This window comes from Bufo bufo, chromosome 7, assembly GCF_905171765.1.
Source record: "Bufo bufo chromosome 7, aBufBuf1.1, whole genome shotgun sequence".
Lineage (NCBI taxonomy): Eukaryota > Metazoa > Chordata > Amphibia > Anura > Bufonidae > Bufo > Bufo bufo.
In genome coordinates this window covers 24,390,104-24,411,761 of record NC_053395.1, presented here as the reverse complement: position 1 = coordinate 24,411,761, position 21,658 = coordinate 24,390,104, and the positions used below count along the sequence as shown (strand labels likewise).

Below are 21,658 nucleotides of genomic sequence, written 5' to 3'. Positions count from 1 at the left end.
AGACGTCTTGTAAGAAAATCAAAGACAAAGGCGAGACCGCAAAGAACCCGAGCTCAAATGTATTCAGTATTGTTACAATGTATCCTGTACTGTTACAGTGTCCTCAGTATTGTTACAGTGTCCTCAGTATTGTTACAGTGTCCTCAGTATTGTTACAGTGTCCTCAGTATTGTTACAATGTATCCTGTACTGTTAGTGTTTTCAGTATTGTTCAGCATTGTTACAGTGTCTTCAGTATTGTTATAACATCTTCAGTATTGTTACAGTGCCTTGAGTATTGTTATAACATCTTCAGTATTGTTACAGTGTCTTCAGGATAGTTACAGTGCGTGCAGTATTGTTACAATGTCCTCAGTATTGTTACAATGTATCCTGTATTGTTTTGTGAGACACATTTGTAGGTTTCATGCACACAACCCTAGACTACTAGGGGCCCCTACTGTACCTCCCCACTCCATCCATGTTGATGTATTTCAGACCCAAAAATATATGAGAGCACACGGGTGGTCATATCTTCAAATTCCCTGTCCATAGAGATGGAGCTAAAGAGCTCCTTGAAGACACCTTTGTAGTGGAGGAGTATTGAAGCTATAGAAATCTGTATGCAGTGAGCTCCCCCTGGTGGCAGTTTTTTTTGGCCGCATTGTGTGAATTGGATTTGTAGGATTTTTAAGTTTTATGGTGCAAATTTATTATAATAATCTGGTGTAATGTAAGGTGTTCTTCTACCGTTTTCTGTCTACAGTTCCTATGTAGGCCTATGGTGTAGGGGGTATGATTTGTATGCTGATGTTTATGGGTCCAGTCAATGTCCATAATATCTCTCTGATCATGTCTCAGAACATATCGCAGAACAGTCAGGAGCCTTCCACGTGGAACATCTATGCCCCAACTATCAGATGTAATCTGTGGGGATCCTCCAAGCAGCGCCACCACTGGAGAAATGAAGTATTACACCTATCTCATTATCTCTCTCTCATATCTATCTCCTATCTATTATCTATCTCATATCTATCTATCTATCTATCTATCTATCTATCTATCTCATATCTATCTATCTCATATCTATCGATCTATTATCTATCTATCTATCTATCTATCTATCTATCTATCTATCTATCTATCTATCTGTTATCCAGTGTTTTCCTAGTATTTGGGGTATGTGAGGTTGGATACTGGAATGTAGTTTGCCATGGGCAGATCCTGCGCCGGTTTTGTGTAGAAACTCGCAGCTCTTTCTTACAAGGAATATACTAGGAAACCTTATCTTGTGCGCGGCTCTGGATTATTTGCCGCAGCAGAAGCCTTCCTTTCTCCAGGGCGATGCTTGGATTTAATTCCTGAGCCTGGAGACACATGATATTCTTTATATAACATCTGGAGGCCGGGGAATGTGTGCAATAATCCCAGGCTCTGCTCATGGCTGACACGCCAAGTCAATAGTGATTATACTGCTCGCTATGTGAGGGCTGGAGCCCCCCAAATTACCAGAAGTATCAGCTGCAGACATCCAGGGTCTCTCTATTCAGGACAATTAGATTTTGTTTAAATGTTCTCTGACTATACGGAAATCACAGGACGTCCTACTGCCGCGATCCCCAGTGATCAGCTGTAATCTGTGGGGATCCTGCCAGAAAGTGGTCAATTCCACTGCAGCGCCACCACAGGATAAATTAAGTATTACACCTATCCTATCTATCTCATATCTATCTATCTATCTATCTATCTATCTATCTATCTATCTATCTATCTATCTATCTATCTATCATCTATTATCTATCTATCCATCTATCTATCTCATATCTATCTAATATCTATCTATCTATCTATTATCTATCTCATATCTATCTATCTATCTATCTATCTATCTATCTATCTATCTATTATCTATCTATTATCTATCTATCTATCTCATATCTATCTATCTATCTCTATCAGAACATGCAATGAGAAATCTTTGTCATAGGACACCCTTATCCTTTGCAGCGATCTCCTTCACTGTATGAGGCCTCGTTCGCATTTCCGTTTTTTCACTGATGTGTGTTGTCCGCATTTTCCACGGACAGCACACATACTCATTGATTTAAATGTGTGTTCACATTTCAGTATTTTTTTTACTGACCATGGATGAGTAAAAACAATCGCGGAGACATGCACTACTGTGGTCCGTGATGCGGACCAAGCACGCCCATAGAAATCACGGACACGCCGCGGACGGCATCTGTGGAGCGTCTGTTTTTCACCGAAGGCTGATAGGAGATGCTTTGGAAACTACTTTTCAGCTGAGCAACGTCAGTGAATTACGGATGATACACGGATGGTAAAAACGGACACATGGACCAACCACAGAATCTTCACGGATAAAACACGTACACTTTTTTTCATGGACGTCACTGACACGGAAATGTGGACGAGGTATGAGGATGTGTCGGACCCCCTCCGATCTGATATTGATGACCTATCCTGAGAACACCATCGATAGTAAAAGCCTGGAGAACCCCTCTAATACTCTCCACCCTTCTGCCTGCCACCCAGATAACATAGTAACTCTGCTTGCTTTGTAAGACGTGAAGCTGCTGCATCTTCGCCTGGTTTTATTGTTATTCTTTTAGATGATTTTGAAGCTTTTAGATGCACTTCTGCCGCTGTGGAGGGGATCAGTCTGTGTCAGGACGGAATATATATTATTTATTTCCCGGGGGATCTATGATGGCGTTCTCATCACATGTGCTGATTGAGGGAGAGGCAGGAATCATGGAGGCTGTCAGCATGCTGAGCGGAGGGGACCTGTATTTACAGAGAAGCTCCCGGTGATTTTACTGGCGTCTTACGGAAGATGGATCGGGGGTGATTAGAGAATTAATTTGGATTGAGGCTGTAAAACACCCTGGATGCCGTCCCAGAGGGTCATAATCAACATTTTGGAAATGAGCAGCTCCTCTAATTCTCGCACCTAATCAGACGAGCTCATTCTCAGAAAATGGGCTTTTTTTTGTTGAAAAGAATTAGGCGACACAAAGCCATTGTTATGGTGGCGGATAGGGGGTGGCTTGTGAAATGGGGCGGCTTATCAATATATATATAAAATCGTAGTCATAGGTGATAATACGATCATTTAGGGACTGTTCACACCTGGCGATGGGAGGGGTGGTAATTTGGGCGTTATTACGGGGGAGCTCCAGTATCTATTGGAGTGGCACGCCCCCGCTATTGTCAGGGTAATTCTTCTCCGCTCCTCGCCCCTCCATACTGCGCCCCTTCTCTGTTCTCGCCATTATATGTGGATGGCCATAGGTTATGAAGTTGGCATAGCAGATGAGCGGCGCCCATATAGCACTGCTTATCTCACAATCTACGATTATACATTGCTATACATTTGTCATTTCCATCATTACCTTGTCCAGGCCCTAACCCGGGGGGGGGGGGGGGCACAGAGGGGGTCCCTAATATCAGACCCCCCCCCCCCCCACATATCCCCTCTGTACCCCACTCCGGCTCGCACTCTCTATAAACATCATTTGTTGATAAAACCTGATTAAATCTAAAGTTTCCGAAATGATATAAAGTTAATATACATCCCATAATACACCTTCCAGTGATGGCGGACATACGGCTACGCAGGCGAATGAGGTCGCCCTTAATGAAATACATATTTCACATGATCTACTTAAAAATCATATTTTAATGAAACAAACCCCCCCCCCCCTTTCGAGGATTTTTTCATAGAAGTAACATACGGCGCAGTCTCAGTATCCAGGGTAATTAGCTTTTCTGTTCGCTGCTGATGATTTCAAACTCTAGGTCTCCTGTGAAGGGCGGGAAGCAGTGCCTTACTGACAGGGTGCAATACCTTACTGACAGGGCACAATACCTTACTGACAGGGCACAATACCTTACTGACAGGGCGCAATACCTTACTGACAGGCCGCAGTACCTTACTGACAGGGCACAATACCTTACTGACAGGCCGCAGTACCTTACTGACAGGGCACAATACCTTACTGACAGGCCACAGTACCTTACTGACAGGGCACAATACCTTACTGACAGGGCGCAATACCTTACTGACAGGGCACAATACCTTACTGACAGGCCGCAGTACCTTACTGACAGGGCACAATACCTTACTGACAGGCCGCAGTACCTTACTGACAGGCCACAATACCTTACTGACAGGGCACAATACCTTACTGACAGGGCACAATACCTTACTGACAGGCCACAGTACCTTACTGACAGGCCACAGTACCTTACTGACAGGCCGCAGTACCTTACTGACAGGCCGCAGTACTTTACTGACAGGGCACAATACCTTACTGACAGGGCACAATACCTTACTGACAGGGCACAATACCTTACTGACAGGCCGCAGTACCTTACTGACAGACCGCAGTACCTTACTGACAGGCCGCAGTACCTTACTGACAGGCCGCAGTACTTTACTGACAGGGCACAATACCTTACTGACAGGGCACAATACCTTACTGACAGGGCACAATACCTTACTGACAGGCCGCAGTACCTTACTGACAGACCGCAGTACCTTACTGACAGGGCACAATACCCGGATCACAGGCCACAGTACCTGGCTGTCAGGGCGCAGTACCTGGATGACAGATCGCAGTACCTGGATGACAGGGCACAGTACCTGGATCACAGGCCACATTACCTGGCTGTCAGGGCGCAGTACCTGGATGACGGTGTAGTACCTGGATGACAAGGCGCAGTACCTGGATGATGGTGCTGTACCTGGATGACAGGGCGCAGTATCTGGATGATGGTGCTTTACCTGGATGACAGGGTGCAGTACCTGGATGACGGTGCAGTACCTGGATGACAGGGCGCAGTAACTGGATGACAGGGCGCAGTAACTGGATGACAGGGCGCAGTACCTGGATGACAGGGTGCAGTACCTGGATGACAGGGCGCAGTACCTGGATGACAGGGCGCAGTACCTGGATGACAGGCCGCAGTACCTGGATGATGGTGTCGTACCTGGATGACAGGGCGCAGTAACTGGATGACAGGGTGCAGTACCTGGATGACAGGGCGCAGTAACTGGATGACAGGGCGCAGTAACTGGATGACAGGGCGCAGTACCTGGATGACAGGGCGCAGTACCTGGATGACAGGGCGCAGTACCTGAATGACAGGGCGCAGTAACTGGATGACAGGCCGCAGTAACTGGATGATGGTGACGTACCTGGATGACAGGGCACAGTACCTGGATGACAGGGTGCAGTACCTGGATGACAGGGCGCTGTACCTGGATGATGGTGCTTTACCTGGATGATGGTGCAGTACCTGGATGATGGTGCCGTACCTGGATGACAGGGTGCAGTACCTGGATGACAGGGTGCAGTACCTGGATGAAAGGCCGCAGTACCTGGATGACAGGCCGCAGTACCTGGATGACAGGCCGCAGTACCTGGATCACAGGCCACATTACCTGGCTGTCAGGGCGCAGTACCTGGATGACGGTGCAGTACCTGGATGACAAGGCGCAGTACCTGGATGATGGTGCTGTACCTGGATGACAGGGCGCAGTATCTGGATGATGGTGCTTTACCTGGATGACAGGGTGCAGTACCTGGATGACGGTGCAGTACCTGGATGATGGTGCCGTACCTGGATGACAGGGCGCAGTAACTGGATGACAGGGCGCAGTAACTGGATGACAGGGCGCAGTACCTGGATGACAGGGTGCAGTACCTGGATGACAGGGCGCAGTACCTGGATGACAGGGCGCAGTACCTGGATGACAGGACGCAGTACCTGGATGATGGTGTCGTACCTGGATGACAGGGCGCAGTAACTGGATGACAGGGTGCAGTACCTGGATGACAGGGCGCAGTAACTGGATGACAGGGCGCAGTAACTGGATGACAGGGCACAGTAACTGGATGACAGGGCGCAGTACCTGGATGACAGGGCGCAGTACCTGGATGACAGGGCGCAGTACCTGAATGACAGGGCGCAGTAACTGGATGACAGGCCGCAGTAACTGGATGATGGTGACGTACCTGGATGACAGGGCACAGTACCTGGATGACAGGGTGCAGTACCTGGATGACAGGGCGCTGTACCTGGATGATGGTGCTTTACCTGGATGATGGTGCAGTACCTGGATGATGGTGCCGTACCTGGATGACAGGGTGCAGTACCTGGATGACAGGGTGCAGTACCTGGATGAAAGGCCGCAGTACCTGGATGACAGGCCGCAGTACCTGGATGACAGGCCGCAGTACCTGGATGACAGGCCGCAGTACCTGGATGACGGTGAAGTACCTTACTGACAGGATGCAGTACCTGGATGACAGGCCGCAGTACCTGGATGACAGGGCACAGTACCTGGATGACGATGCAGTACCTTACTGACAGGGTGCAGTACCTGGATGACAGGCCGCAGTACCTGGATGACGATGCAGTACCTTACTGACAGGGTGCAGTACCTGGATGACAGGGTGCAGTACCTGGTTGACAGGGTGCAGTACTTTTACTGACAGACCACAGTATTAGGCCCAGTTCACACATCAGTTTTTTGGTTAGTTATTTCCATCAGTTATTGTGAGCCAAAACCAGTAGTAAAGCCTACTCAGAGATATGGTGTAATAGAAAGACTTGCACCTGTTCCATGTTTTTGACCCATACCTGGTTTTGGCTCACAATAACTGATGGAAATAACTGATCAAATAACTAAAGTGTGAACAAGGACTTAGGCTACATGCACACGAACGTTGTTTGTTTCTGTGTCCGTTCTGTTTTTTTTGTGGATAGGATGCGGACCCATTCATTTTATAGTTTTTCTTGTGTTTTAATACTTAAAAAACAATTAAAAATGTTGGAATTTTATTTCCCCCATTACCTCACAGGATAAATACATTTATATTTGAATAGTAAGGGCGTTTTGAGACTGATTAAAGGGGCCAAGACTACCAAACCGAGCAGAAGTTTAATTTCTGCAATACCAAAGACAGCCTATGGAGAAGAGTGGCGCTGTTGCCAGAAGATTCCCTCCTAGTGCTCTTTCTTGCATAGATCTACGGGGGCTTTTTTTTTTGGGCTTTTCCAACCATAGACCGAAAATCTTGCTTCTCTCACCCCACCTTTCTACGTGTCTCTAGCACGTCGCCCCAAATCCTTTCGAGCGGGACGCCCGACTTTATAGCCCCATAGTGAAGAATAAACCGCCAGCCTGTGCTCCGCTCTGAAAAACCAGTTGAAGTGTTTCCGATTTACCTGGCACCAGTCGACCTCTGATCTGGAGAGGTAATTAGGAGACGGGGGCAAAGGGGGAGATGTTAGGAAAATGATTCCCCCCACCCCCCTCCCCCCTTGTCGCTAATTATAATGCCTTAAAGTCAGCGGGAGGCGGTTTTATTCCAGACGGATCATTTCCTCATTAAGGCAGGTCATTAGCATATGCATCTTAAAGCCAATTATAATCCGCCCTCTGCAGAGGGGAACGTGAGACGCCGGCTTTGAATTTGGCTCTAAATGAAAATTTATATTTTTTATTTATTTATTTTTTATTTATTTATTTTAAAGTTATTTATTTATTAAAAAGTTGCACAAAACCCGACGCGTTTAACGTGGTAGGAATTCATAAAAACACATAGAAATAATACATTGGAGTAATTAAAATTTTAAGAGAGTTCCTGTTTTCAGGCCGAAAATTTTTTCTTTTTTTTTGGGTCGGGCGTTCTTCGTGGTTTTGTATGGAAGACAGAGACGGAGGAAGGAGATGTGTAACAGATGCATTTTCCCACCTCTCTCCGGGAGCGAGATGGGATCTGGCAGGAGCCGTCCTTTCACAGAAGCCCCCCCCCCCTCCCCATTAAGGGGCTGACGCGACTGGCCGCAGCCAGGCTTTGCGCGGCTAATGGGCTGTCAGTAGCTGCTGCGTCTTGGCGGTTGGCAGCGCCTTGGACGACCTGCCGGAGGTTAATTCTCTCGTTATGGCGCAGTGTGCGGTCACGCCCCGGCGTCCCATGAACAATTGCTGAGTGTCGAGTGAGGGGGATCGCCCTTTCACCCCAAAAATAACAGCGCACGCTGAGTGCGGAGCGGGGAGAATGGATGATTGGCAGATGGAATGCTGAGGAAACGCGCGGCCGTCAATCGTCGCAAAATTAATATGATACAATGTATCACTCATTAATTCTTCCCCCCCCAGGATAAAAAAAAAGTACTAATACAATAGAATAATTTATTACGAAATTTTTCAAATTTGTCTGCTATGTTACAGAAGACCCGTCCTCCCTCCAGACATGTCCGTTTTAACAAATAACTCTATTCTCCATAATTGGAGCATCTCTGCTTAGAACTCTGTGCCATTCCTCTGTTATTCCTCCTGGAAATGTAAAAATAAACTAGGCGTTACCAGTTGGGGTGGGTCCCTGCATACTCTGACACTGTCCAATCAGTTCTGGCTGTGGATTGACACACGCCTTTGATAAGGGGGAGATGGTAACGCCCTGTTGTCAATATATTTATACATTTCTAGGAGGAGGGAGGAGGGAAATGGTGGTCCGGGAGTGGTTATAGTTTGCCCTGGAAGTTGTAACTGAAAGGCCCCTTTCACACGAGCGGGTTTTCCGCGCGGGTGCAATGCGTGACATGAACGCATAGCACCCGCACTGAATCCTGACCCATTCATTTCAATAGGTCTGTGTACATTTTTTTTCACGCATCAGTTCTGCGTTGCGGAAGAATCGCAGCGTGTTCTATATTCTGTGTTTTTCACGCAGCCCCGGCCCTATAGAAGTGAATGGGGCTTCAGTGAAAAGCGCATTGCATCCGGAAGCGCGGGTGCGATGCGTTTTTCACTGATGGTTGCTAAGAGATGTTATTTGTAAACCTTCAGTTTTTTTATCACGCGCGTGAAAAACGCATCAAAACGCATTTCACCCGCGCGGAAAAAACTGAACAGCTGAACGCAATCGCAGACAAAACTGACTGAACTTGTTTGCAAAATGGTGCGAGTTTCACTGAACGCACCCGGAGCTAATACGTCACACTCATGTGAGAGGCCAAATAGTTTGTGCTGTTACTTTGTTATTCCTCCTGGAAATCTATGCATTTATTGACAACTGGATGTTACCATTCCTCTTGTCAATAGGGTTGGCTTAAACTCTTTGTCATTATCAGCACGGATACCCCACAGAACTTCCAGTTGTCAGCTTAGTCATACATTTCAGGGAGGAATAACAGAGGAATGTCGGAATGCAGATTTCAGAATTATTATGTCATGAGAAATGCAAGTATTTACTACAACTGACGGGTCAGGGGAGCTAACGAGAAATTAGGCGGTAAATGTGGATGTTTTACTATCTATCTATTATCTATCTATCTATCTATTATCTATCTATCTATTATCTATCTATTATCTATCTATCTATCTATCTATCTATCTATCTATCTCATATCTATCTATCTCTCTATCTATCTCATATCTATCTATCTACCTATCTATCTATCTATCTATCTATCTATCTCATATCTATCTATCTATTATCTATCATCTATCCATCTCATATCTATCTATCTACCTATCTATCTATCTATTATCTATCTATCTATCTATCTATCTATCTATCTATCTATCTCATATCTATCTATCTCTCTATCTATCTCATATCTATCTATCTATCTATCTATCTATCTATCTATCTATCTATCTATCTATCTATCTATCTCATATCTATCTATCTATTATCTATCTATCTATTATCTATCTATCTATCTATCTATCTATCTATCTATCTATCTCATATCTATCTATCTCTCTATCTATCTCATATCTATCTATCTACCTATCTATCTATCTATCTATCTATCTATCTATCTATCTATCTATCTCATATCTATCTATCTATTATCTATCATCTATCCATCTCATATCTATCTATCTACCTATCTATCTATCTATCTATCTATCTATCTATCTATCTATCTATCTATCTATCTATCTATCTATTATCTATCATCTATCCATCTCATATCTATCTATTATCTATCATCTATCTCCTATCTATCTATCTATCTATCTATCTATCTATTATCTATCTATCTATCTATCTATCTCATATCTATCTATCATCTATCATATATCTATCTATCTATCTATCTATCTATCTATCTATCTATCTCATATCTATCTATCATCTATCATATATCTATCTATCTATCTATCTATCTATCTATCTATCTATCTATCTATCTATCTATCTATCTATCTATCACTATCTATATAATATCTATATAATATCTACACATAGATATTTGTAATTTTTATACGTTTAGTTTTAGCTGAATTAACAGCTTTTTAGATCCCGGCATGTCCGGAATTTCTGCAGCACTCCTCGTATAACTTTTACAGCCCTCCTATTTTTGGTCCATGTGTTTTTTTTTCTGTCTATTTGGATCCGATTTCGACTTCTGCCTCGTTGGCACCGATGAGAATTCTGTATGGATTAAGTTACCAATAAAGAGGAAACTTGGAAAAGTCGGAGAATAATAGGAAAAGTGTGTTTAATCCCGACCCTGGTGCTTCTCGCAGCACTGAGGAGACCCAGCAGAGCGCCAGCGGGCTGTCCCCGGGCATCAATGGACCTTTGTGGAACATTGGAGACAGGAAAAACATGGATACCTGCCTCCGCCAGCACCGAGGCCGCGATTGGTCCCGTGTTATTTTTGCAGGTGGTTCTTATAACCGTATTTAACATTGGGCTTTGTATCTGTCAGTACGACATGGGCAGTAATTCAGGTAGGGAGCAGAAAATATCGCCCTCTCGCTTAGGTTCTTAGGGGGAATCAACCTTCAAGTTCCAGGCAGGATGGACATTGTCTCTCCTGCCAGCCCCCAATAAACTGGTGTGCCTGCAATCACCACTAGGGGGAGCTCATGCATTTGGATTTATAAAATACAACTTGTCAATTGGAGCTGTATAAACCTGTATGCCGTGAGCTCCCCCTAGTGGCGACTGCAGGTAAACAGAATTGTATCATGAAGGCAATTAGAGTCTGCGTAGTCCTGGTACGCTGCTGCCCCTTTAATGCAGACAACTGATAGTGTTACCAAATAGAAAATGGTTGTATCATGGGTTTGCTGAGGTTGGCATGACTTTAGTTAGAGGACGGTATATTTTATGGACCTTCGAACCCCCGTGTTCTGTCTGGTTACTGCCCATGAACGAGCTCTGCAGATGCTGTCTAACAATGTACAAAGCCCCTAAACTTTACTTTACAGACTATAATGGCTGCTATTAAACATGAAAGGCCCCGGCTAAACGCAGCAGATGCGTACGAGCGCCCAGGAAGACGTCTATAAACCGGGCGATTACACGCACGCCATCCTTTGATCTGAATCTTATGGTAAAATGAATCCTATATGAACAAAACCTTATTCATGGCCAGATGTCCATATATTTCTAGTAGATGCTGGAGGAGATATGCTTCGCTTTGCACACCCCCTACTTGTTAGAAGGGTCCCTTGAAAATAAGGTGATCAGAAAATGTCCCCATGATGTGACACCCGGCGATCGACTGCGATCTATGGAAACCTGGCAGTAAGTGTTTAATGTCCCTGCAGTGCCACCAAAGAAGAAAGGAAGCATTACACAATGTCCATTCACATCGATGGGTGTAATGCAGGACAGGACAAGTCCTCCAGAGGAATAGACACTCTTGTATACACTCCAGATATCACAATGCACAAAATACCGCCCCAACAGAACCAGACACCACAGTGCAGCACAAAATACTGCCCCAGCAGAACCAGACACCACAGTGCAGCACAAAATACTGCCCCAGCAGAACCAGATACCACAGTGCAGCACAAAATACTGCCCCAGCAGAACCAAACACCACAGTGCAGCACAAAATACTGCCTCAGCAGAACCAGATACCACAGTGCAGCACAAAATACCGCCCCAGCAGAACCAGATACCACAGGGCAGTACAAAATACCGCCCCAGCAGAACCAGACACCACAGGGCAGCACAAAATACCGCCCCAGAAGAACCAGATACCACAGTGCAGCACAAAATACCGCCCCATCAGAACCAGATACTGCCCCAGCACAACCAGATACCACAGTGCAGCACAAAATACCGCCCCAGAAGAACCAGATACCACAGTGCAGCACAAAATACCGCCCCAGCAGAACCAGATACCACAGTGCAGCACAAAATACCGCCCCAGCAGAACCAGATACCACAGTGCGGCACAAAATACCGCCCCAGCAGATCCAGATACCACAGTGCAGCACAAAATACTGCCCCAGCAGAACCAGATACCACAGTGGAGCATGAAATACTACTATTGTCAAAGAGTGTATAAAAGACTGTGAAGGAGGGGGATGCAGCTGCAGGTTCTCTCTTTCTCTCTCTGAGAGTTCTTGCTGTGAGAGGGGACTGAAGTAGAGAGTCATCTGATTGGCTCACAGCACACAGCACTGTTCTGACACCACCTCAGGAAGAGGCCGTACATTCGGCAGGTATGGAGAGAGAACATATAGCCGGAAGTTCGAAAAAAGACTCAAAATCACAGATTAGACATACAGTTTATGTATTTTCCTTATTGGATGATAGAGAGCAGCCAGGGGCAGAGCTAAAGTGGATGCTGAGGCAGCAGCTGGACCCTAGAACCTGATGTGGCCCCAAGGTCCTCCTGGTACAGAAGATCATAGCTGTATTGTAAATGATGTGATTGCTGTGGGCCCTGTTACAGATTTTGATTTGGGGCCCACTTTAAGTAGAGCCTCACTGGAGGACAGATGCCTTTTCCCTGTAGACATGAGGTTGTTGTTGGATCCTGCTGAGATCAACAGGGTCCACCAAGAAAAATGTCATATCTATGGCCGCCTATAAGAAGCTAAAGAATTCCAAATGGAGAGACTGAAAAGTTAGTGAAAGGGTTTAAAAAAATGGGACATTGGGATAATTTTATGAAATAGACAGGAGCTCGGCATGACGCTACAGCTTGTATGTGGATCCATCAGTCCGATAGCTGAAGGCTCCGCGGGAAGCAGCAGTCAGAGGATTCCTGTATGGTTTAATGTCAGCGCTTCTCCAGGTTGTGCAGCAGATACCTGCAGCCCGGGCGCAGCCTTCCAGAACCGAGTCCTCTAAGGTCACGGAAAACTTCCTCTAGATTTACTGACTGAGAATGTACAGAAAGCAACGCAAGAGGCACCTAGTGTCCGGAGAGAGCAGAGGCGAAATAGAAGGATTACTAATTATACCGCATAATGTGCAAGAAATGACAGGGAATAAGGAGCAGTATTATAGCAGTTATGTATATTCTTGTATATAGGAGGCAGTATTATAGTAGTTATATTCTTGTATATAGGAGGCAGTATTATAGTAGTTATATTCTTGTATATAGGAGCAGTATTATAGTAGTTATATTCTTGTACACGTGAGGCAGTATTATAGTAGTTATATTCTTGTACATAGGGGCAGTATTATAGTAGTTATATTCTTGTACATAGGAGCAGTATTATAGTAGTTATATTCTTGTTTATAGGAGGCAGTATTATAGTAGTTATATTCTTGTACATAGGAGCAGTATTATAGTAGTTATATTCTTGTAGATAGGAGCAGTATTATAGTAGTTATATTCTTGTTCATAGGAGCAGTATTATAGTAGTTATATTCTTGTACATAGGAGGCAGTATTATAGTAGTTATATTCTTGTACATAGGAGCAGTATTATAGTAGTTATATTCTTGTACATAGGAGGCAGTATTATAGTAGTTATATTCTTGTACATAGGAGCAGTATTATAGTAGTTATATTCTTGTTCATAGGAGCAGTATTATAGTAGTTATATTCTTGTACATAGGAGACAGTATTATAGTAGTTATATTCTTGTACATAGGAGCAGTATTATAGTAGTTATATTCTTGTACATAGGAGCAGTATTATAGTAGTTATATTCTTGTACATAGGAGCAGTATTATAGTAGTTATATTCTTGTACATAGGAGGCAGTATTATAGTAGTTATATTCTTGTACATAGGAGCAGTATTATAGTAGTTATATTCTTGTTTATAGGAGGCAGTATTATAGTAGTTATATTCTTGTACATAGGAGCAGTATTATAGTAGTTATATTCTTGTACATAGGAGCAGTATTATAGCAGTTATATTCTTGTACACAGGAGCAGTATTATAGTAGTTATATTCTTATACATAGGAGCAGTATTATAGTAGTTATATTCTTGTTTATAGGAGGCAGTATTATAGTAGTTATATTCTTGTACATAGGAGCAGTATTATAGTAGTTATATTCTTGTACATAGGAGCAGTATTATAGCAGTTATATTCTTGTACACAGGAGCAGTATTATAGTAGTTATATTCTTGTACATAGGAGCAGCATTATAGTAGTTATATTCTTGTACATAGGAGCAGTATTATAATAGTTATATTCTTGTTTATAGGAGGCAGTATTATAGTAGTTATATTCTTGTACATATAAGTATTATAGTAGTTATATTCTTGTACATAGGAGCAGTATTATAGTAGTTATATTCTTGTACATAGGAGGCAGTATTATAGTAGTTATATTCTTGTACATAGGAGCAGTATTATAGTAGTTATAGTCTTGTACATAGGAGCAGTATTATAGTAGTTATAGTCTTGTACATAGGAGCAGTATTATAGTAGTTATATTCTTGTACATAGGAGCAGTATTATAGTAGCTATATTCTTGTACATAGGAGGCAGTATTATAGTAGTTATATTCTTGTACATAGGAGCAGTATTATAGTAGTTATATTCTTGTTTGTAGGAGGCAGTATTATAGTAGTTATATTCTTGTACATAGGAGCAGTATTATAGTAGTTATATTCTTGTAGATAGGAGCAGTATTATAGTAGTTATATTCTTGTTCATAGGAGCAGTATTATAGTAGTTATATTCTTGTACATAGGAGACAGTATTATAGTAGTTATATTCTTGTACATAGGAGCAGTATTATAGTAGTTATATTCTTGTACATAGGAGCAGTATTATAGTAGTTATATTCTTGTACATAGGAGCAGTATTATAGTAGTTATATTCTTGTACATAGGAGGCAGTATTATAGTAGTTATATTCTTGTACATAGGAGCAGTATTATAGTAGTTATATTCTTGTTTATAGGAGGCAGTATTATAGTAGTTATATTCTTGTACATAGGAGCAGTATTATAGTAGTTATATTCTTGTACATAGGAGGCAGTATTATAGTAGTTATATTCTTGTACATAGGAGCAGTATTATAGCAGTTATATTCTTGTACACAGGAGCAGTATTATAGTAGTTATATTCTTATACATAGGAGCAGTATTATAGTAGTTATATTCTTGTTTATAGGAGGCAGTATTATAGTAGTTATATTCTTGTACATAGGAGCAGTATTATAGTAGTTATATTCTTGTACATAGGAGCAGTATTATAGCAGTTATATTCTTGTACACAGGAGCAGTATTATAGTAGTTATATTCTTGTACATAGGAGCAGCATTATAGTAGTTATATTCTTGTACATAGGAGCAGTATTATAATAGTTATATTCTTGTTTATAGGAGGCAGTATTATAGTAGTTATATTCTTGTACATAGAAGTATTATAGTAGTTATATTCTTGTACATAGGAGCAGTATTATAGTAGTTATATTCTTGTACATAGGAGGCAGTATTATAGTAGTTATATTCTTGTACATAGGAGCAGTATTATAGTAGTTATAGTCTTGTACATAGGAGCAGTATTATAGTAGTTATAGTCTTGTACATAGGAGCAGTATTATAGTAGTTATATTCTTGTACATAGGAGCAGTATTATAGTAGTTATATTCTTGTACATAGGAGCAGTATTATAGTAGTTATATTCTTGTACATAGGAGCAGTATTATAATAGTTATATTCTTGTACATAGGAGGCAGTATTATAGTAGTTATATACTTGTACATAGGAGGCAGTATTATAGTAGTTATATTCTTGTACATAGGAGCAGTATTATAGTAGTTATATTCTTGTTTATAGGAGGCAGTATTATAGTAGTTATATCCCTGTACATAGGAGCAGTCCTTATAGGTTTACTGACTAAGTAAACTACTATAACTACTATAATCCTTGTGTACTGCACGTGTTGTTTTATCTTAAGTGATGGGGTGAATAAGCTTTTGGAAATAATATGCAGACATAATCATCCTGGCTTGACAGGGTCAGTATTAGATGACTACAGTTCTGAGGTTTATTGGAGGAACAGTACGGAAAGTAACAATTGAAATGCTTTGTACCCTGCGTTATTGCAGCAGGAAATCCCAGGGCAGGTTATTATTTCCACAGATATTCTATCTGGCTGCACTCAGTCTCGGCCTCTTTCCTTCTCCCCAGAGTGACAGAGAAGTGAAAATACAGCAGTTTAGTTTAATCATTTTTATAAATACAAAATATGACTCTTCTTCAGTATTCTGCAGCTGAATCTTCCCTGAACTGACCTTGACCAGACATCATTGGATATTCACTGAGGTGCACAGGGGCATTGTAAATTATTCTGGGTTCATATTTTAAAAAAATATATTTTTCTGCAAGTAGCAAAACGTTCAGAAAATTCTGAACAGTATTTGTGATCACATGGACCTTTCCACTGAATATGACCGGTGTTGTATAGACATTTTTTTTTAACAGTTTGGACAGTACAGGAGCCCAGTATAAAGGGGATTATCCATAGTTTCTCCATAGAAATTCTCACCATGATGTCTGATATCACTGCTGAATAATACACTGCTCAAAATGTCCCAGATGTGCTCAATTGGATTCAGGTCTGGGGAACGGGCGGGCCAGTCCATAGCATCAATGCCTTCGTCTTGCAGGAACTGCTGACACACTCCAGCCACATGAGGTCTAGCATTGTTTTGCATTAGGAGGAACCCAGGGCCAACCGTACCAGCATATGGTCTCACAAGGGGTCAGAGGATCTCATCTCGGTACCTAATGGCAGTCAGGCTACCTCTGGCGAGCACATGGAGGGCTGTGCGGCCCTCCAAAGAAATGCCTCCCCACGCCAATACTGCCCCAATGCCAAAACGGTCATGCTGGAGGATGTTGCAGGCAGCAGAACGTTCTCCACGGCGTCTCCAGACTCTGTCACGTCTGTCACATGTGCTCAGTGTGAACCTGCTTTCATCTGTGAAGAGCACAGGGCGCCAGTGGCGAATTTGCCAATCTTGGTGTTCTCTGGCAAATGCCAAACGTCCTGCACTGTGTTGGGCTGTAAGCACAACCCCCACCTGTGGACATCGGGCCCTCATATCACCCTCATGGAGTCTGTTTCTGACCATTTGAGCAGACGCATGCACATTTGTGGCCTGCTGGAGGTCATTTTGCAGGGCTCTGGCAGTGCTCCTCCTGTTCCTCCTTGCACAAAGGCGGAGGTAGCGGTCCTGCTGCTGGGTTGTTGCCCTCCTACGGCCTCCTCCACGTCTCCCGATGTACTGGCCTGTCTCCTGGTAGCGCCTCCATGCTCTGGAGACTACGCTGACAGACACAGCAAAACTTCTTGCCACAGCTCGCATTGATGTGCCATCCTGGATAAGCTGCACTACCTGAGCCACTTGTGTGGGTTGTAGACTCCGTCTCATGCTACCACTAGAGTGAAAGGCACCGCCAGCATTCAAAAGTGACCAAAACATCAGCCAGGAAGCATAGGAACTGAGAAGTGGTCTGTGGTCACCACCTGCAGAACCACTCCTTTATTGGGGGTGTCTTGCTAATTGCCTATAATTTCCACCTGTTGTCTATCCCATTTGCACAACAGCATGTGAAATTGATTGTCACTCAGTGTTGCTTCCTAAGTGGACAGTTTGATTTCACAGAAGTGTGATTGACTTGGAGTTACATTGTGTTGTTTAAGTGTTCCCTTTATTTTTTGGAGCAGTGTATAATATAAGGCAGAATGTGGCTAGGCTGTTGAGTAGATGATATAAAGCTATTGCCAAGTAATCTTCTCACATGATCCTCCTACAGTGGGTGGAGTTGGCACACTGCCCATGACATGCTGCTGCACAGGGCACAGTCTGCAGCCTCTCCTGGGCCTATTCCCTGCATCTATATTTTTGCAATATACTCCTCACAAATGAAAGAAGGCCAAGAATTAGAAAGAAAAATGGTGCTGGTAGGGTAAATATGTACTGCCTGAGTCACCTTTTTGTGTTGTGCTACATTAGGCACAATACTAATAAAGAGCCTTTTGTTTGTATTGGTCGGTGCTGCCGTTGGTGACTGGGTCCTCACTGTATGGGGTGCCAACCCTCAGGAGGAGCAGGACATTGAGAATAGGTTGGTGGATGAAAGACCTTCAAGTCCACCTGCATAAGGACATTACTTTACGCAAAATCACAACGCAAAAAAAGGTAATGGATAACTTCTTTATTGAAACTTCTATGGATAGACAACGCATTTCGGCATTCATAAAACTCCTTCCTCAGGTCTCAAGTGCTTAATGCAGGGACCACAGGGGAACAACTACTAGCTCAAAAATTAGTAATTGACCTCTTGAGACTTGAGAAAGGAGTCTTATAAACTCCAAAACGCGTTGTCTGTCCCTAGAAGTTTCAATAAAGAAGTTATCCATGACCTTTTTGGGTCGTGATGCCCCTATGCAGGTGGACTTGAAGCCCTTTCATCCACCAACCTATTAACAATCTGCTCACAATCTGGAAGACTCTATATATCTCTTAACTTCAGTTTTTATGTAATCTAGCGACATTATCTTTGTGATACCAGGACAAGGCATGGTGAGATGTGTAGACAAAATGTCCGACAGAAACTGGACTATTCTCTTCTAACGGGAAGTTAGAAAGTCAAATGACAATGTCTCTGGAGGCCATATTGCTGTTATTGTAATGGAGGACATATTGTTGGCGTTTGACTTTTCTTGTAAACAGATCTAAGGAACTACTGAATAGAAAATGAGAACATCATGACCCAAAAAAAGACAATTCAGACTTAGTTAACATATTTCAAATTCATTTACTTTCATAACTCAAAAGTAAAACTCCAGGGGCGGAACACAAGGTCTCCTTCTGTTGTCCCGCTGGCTGCCTCCCATACAGCTGGACAAAAAGAAAATGCAATCCACAGTCCAGTATCTTAATCCTTTGAAAACATGGCGATTTTCCGTTTTTTTTTTGCTTTTTCTTTTTTTACTCCCTGTCTTCCCCGGGTCAAACTTTTTTATTTTTCCGTTCACATAGACATATGAGGGCTTGCTTTTTGTGGGATAAGTTGCACTTTCTAATGTCACCATTGACATTAGACCATGTTGCATACGATGTAGTGGGAAGCTGTAAAAAAGTTCCAAACTGGGTGGAATTGGGTGGAAAAAAAAAACAGTTATATCAGTTTTATTGTTTTTTTGTTTTTATTGTGTTCCTTATGCAGTAAAACTGAACACAGTTATTAGTTTTTTCTTGTCTTTTAATGAAAAAATTAAAATTGCTTCACCAAATCCCAATCTACGGAGCTGTGTTTGGTCTAATTTTTTTTTTACTGTTTATTTTTATTGTGGGGGAAGGAGGATGATTAGAATTTTTAGATTTTCATAAAACTTTTTTTTACACCCCTTCTTCCATATAATACTGTGATATAATGCAGTGGTATATGGTAAATTCTGTATATTCTAATGCAGTGCTGCCACCTGCAGGCCAACATTGGAATATACCTGTGATAGGCCTGGTAGCCTCGCACATGCTCCAGCCTATCACCACCAAAAATGACTTCCCTGATCTTCTGTGTGAAACGAGCGCCATCTTTAATGATACAACATTAAAGACATATAAGTACGGTGCCTGTCCTCAAGGGGTTAATAAACAGTTATCCTTAAAAGTCATCCGTTAGGGAATCGAGAAGACCCCTTAAAACGGGTTGCTCAGTTTAGACAACCCATGTTCCTACACCCTATTTGGGAATTTTAAGGTAATAGGTGATGTTCTCTGTTCCGTATCCTCATCTCTGAGCTGAAGTGGAGGAGCTCTGGAGGACCTGTCCTGCCCAGTATAAGACAGGCGACACATTGATGTGAATAGCCACTGTGTAATACTTAATTTGCCCTATGGTGGCACTGCAGGGAAATTGAGCACTTACTGCCAAGTTGCCACAGATAAGAGCAGATCACAGGGTGACCCAGCAGGGGACACTTTTGATCTTCTTGCCGTCAAGTGACTCTTCTCACAAGTGAGTGCTTATGCACACAAGTGGCTGTTTCTCGACTTCATCTTATCCTTTAAGTGGCTTCTTTTTCTGCCCAAAGGGCATTGTTCTCCCACCGGGTGAAGTCCCAGTTGCGAGACTCCAATCATAGACTTATTATAGTGTCCTACATCCCTACACAAAGCCCTAAAGCACCAAGTGTGTGTTTCTCGTCTTCTGGTAAACCATGTGTGGGTCTATTTCTCTAATTCATCCAGACTATCCTCATTGATATTTCATAAAGTATCAGTCCAGTTAAAGCTAACACATTATATCTCTTCTGTTTTTTCATTTATTAAGGAATTTGATGCCTCGGACCTTAGATGGACAGATCACGATGGAGAAGACTCCGAGTTACTTTGTAACCCCAGAAGCGCCGAGACGAATTTACAACATGTCCAAGGACACAAAGCTCATAGTGGTGGTCCGAAATCCAGTGACAAGGGCCATCTCTGACTACACACAGACCCTGTCAAAAACTCCGTCCCTACCCACCTTCCAAGCATTGGCTTTCAAAACACCAGCATGGGGACAATCGATACAACCTGGAGTGCCATCCGTATAGGTATCTATGCTAAGCACTTAGAGAACTGGCTCCAATACTTCCCTCTCTCGAAATTCCTTTTCGTCAGTGGGGAGAAACTCGTCAGTGACCCTGCCAAGGAGATGGGGCGAGTCCAGGACTTTTTGGGATTAAAGAGGGTTATTACGGATAAACATTTCTACTTCAACAAAACTAAGGGATTTCCTTGCCTGAAGAAACCGGAGGGAAGTGGCAAGCCAAGATGTCTAGGCAAATCCAAGGGTCGTCCCACACCCCGATATTGATAAGATACTTTTGTCACGCCTTAAGGAGTTCTACCGACCGTAACAACATGAAGTTTTACCAGATGACCGGCCACAACTTTGCTGGGACTGATGTTTTTGGATGTCTTTGGCTTGACTGGTATCTTTTATATGATGAAAACGGGCATTTACTTAGTTCTTCGATGCATTGGCCCTCTTCGGGGGCAAGTATGCCAGATACCGCAGCCCCCTTCTTAAAAATAAGCCTTGGGGGGTAAAATGGCATTAAAATTGTAAACTTACAATCATTTTGCCCACTTGTGGACTTGTATGGGGCTTTACTGAGTCGGGCTTAGGACATTTTTTTACTATTGTAATATGTATTTATATCAGATTGAACATTATATATACTTATGGTGTAGAGACCAATATTTCAAGCACAAGTAATAAAAAAAAGAAAATGGCGAAAAATGTGTGGGGTACATTAAGATGGATTAATCTATTCAACAAGCAGAAAATCCAAAAAGACCTCTTACTGGCGGCGCTTCTTAAAAAAATCATCAATTTTCCATGCTGGGACAGAAGGAAGGCCTTTGTCTCCTATTCTTTGTTAGGTCGGAGAGGTGTAGAGGTT

General features: G+C 42.7%; 1 protein-coding gene across 1 annotated transcript in view; it reads left to right on the top strand.

Annotated features, from left to right (window-relative positions):
• The window catches only part of HS3ST6 (heparan sulfate-glucosamine 3-sulfotransferase 6), a 42,407-nt gene extending 20,989 nt beyond the window's left edge, over nucleotides 1-21,418 (top strand). Inside the window, 4 exon segments of the mRNA XM_040440607.1 lie at nucleotides 20,539-20,755; nucleotides 20,758-21,048; nucleotides 21,050-21,106; nucleotides 21,108-21,418. Coding sequence (XP_040296541.1) covers nucleotides 20,539-20,755; nucleotides 20,758-21,048; nucleotides 21,050-21,106; nucleotides 21,108-21,302 — 760 coding nt within the window. The 3' untranslated portion in view covers nucleotides 21,303-21,418.
• Nucleotides 21,419-21,658: the final 240 nt, after the last annotated feature.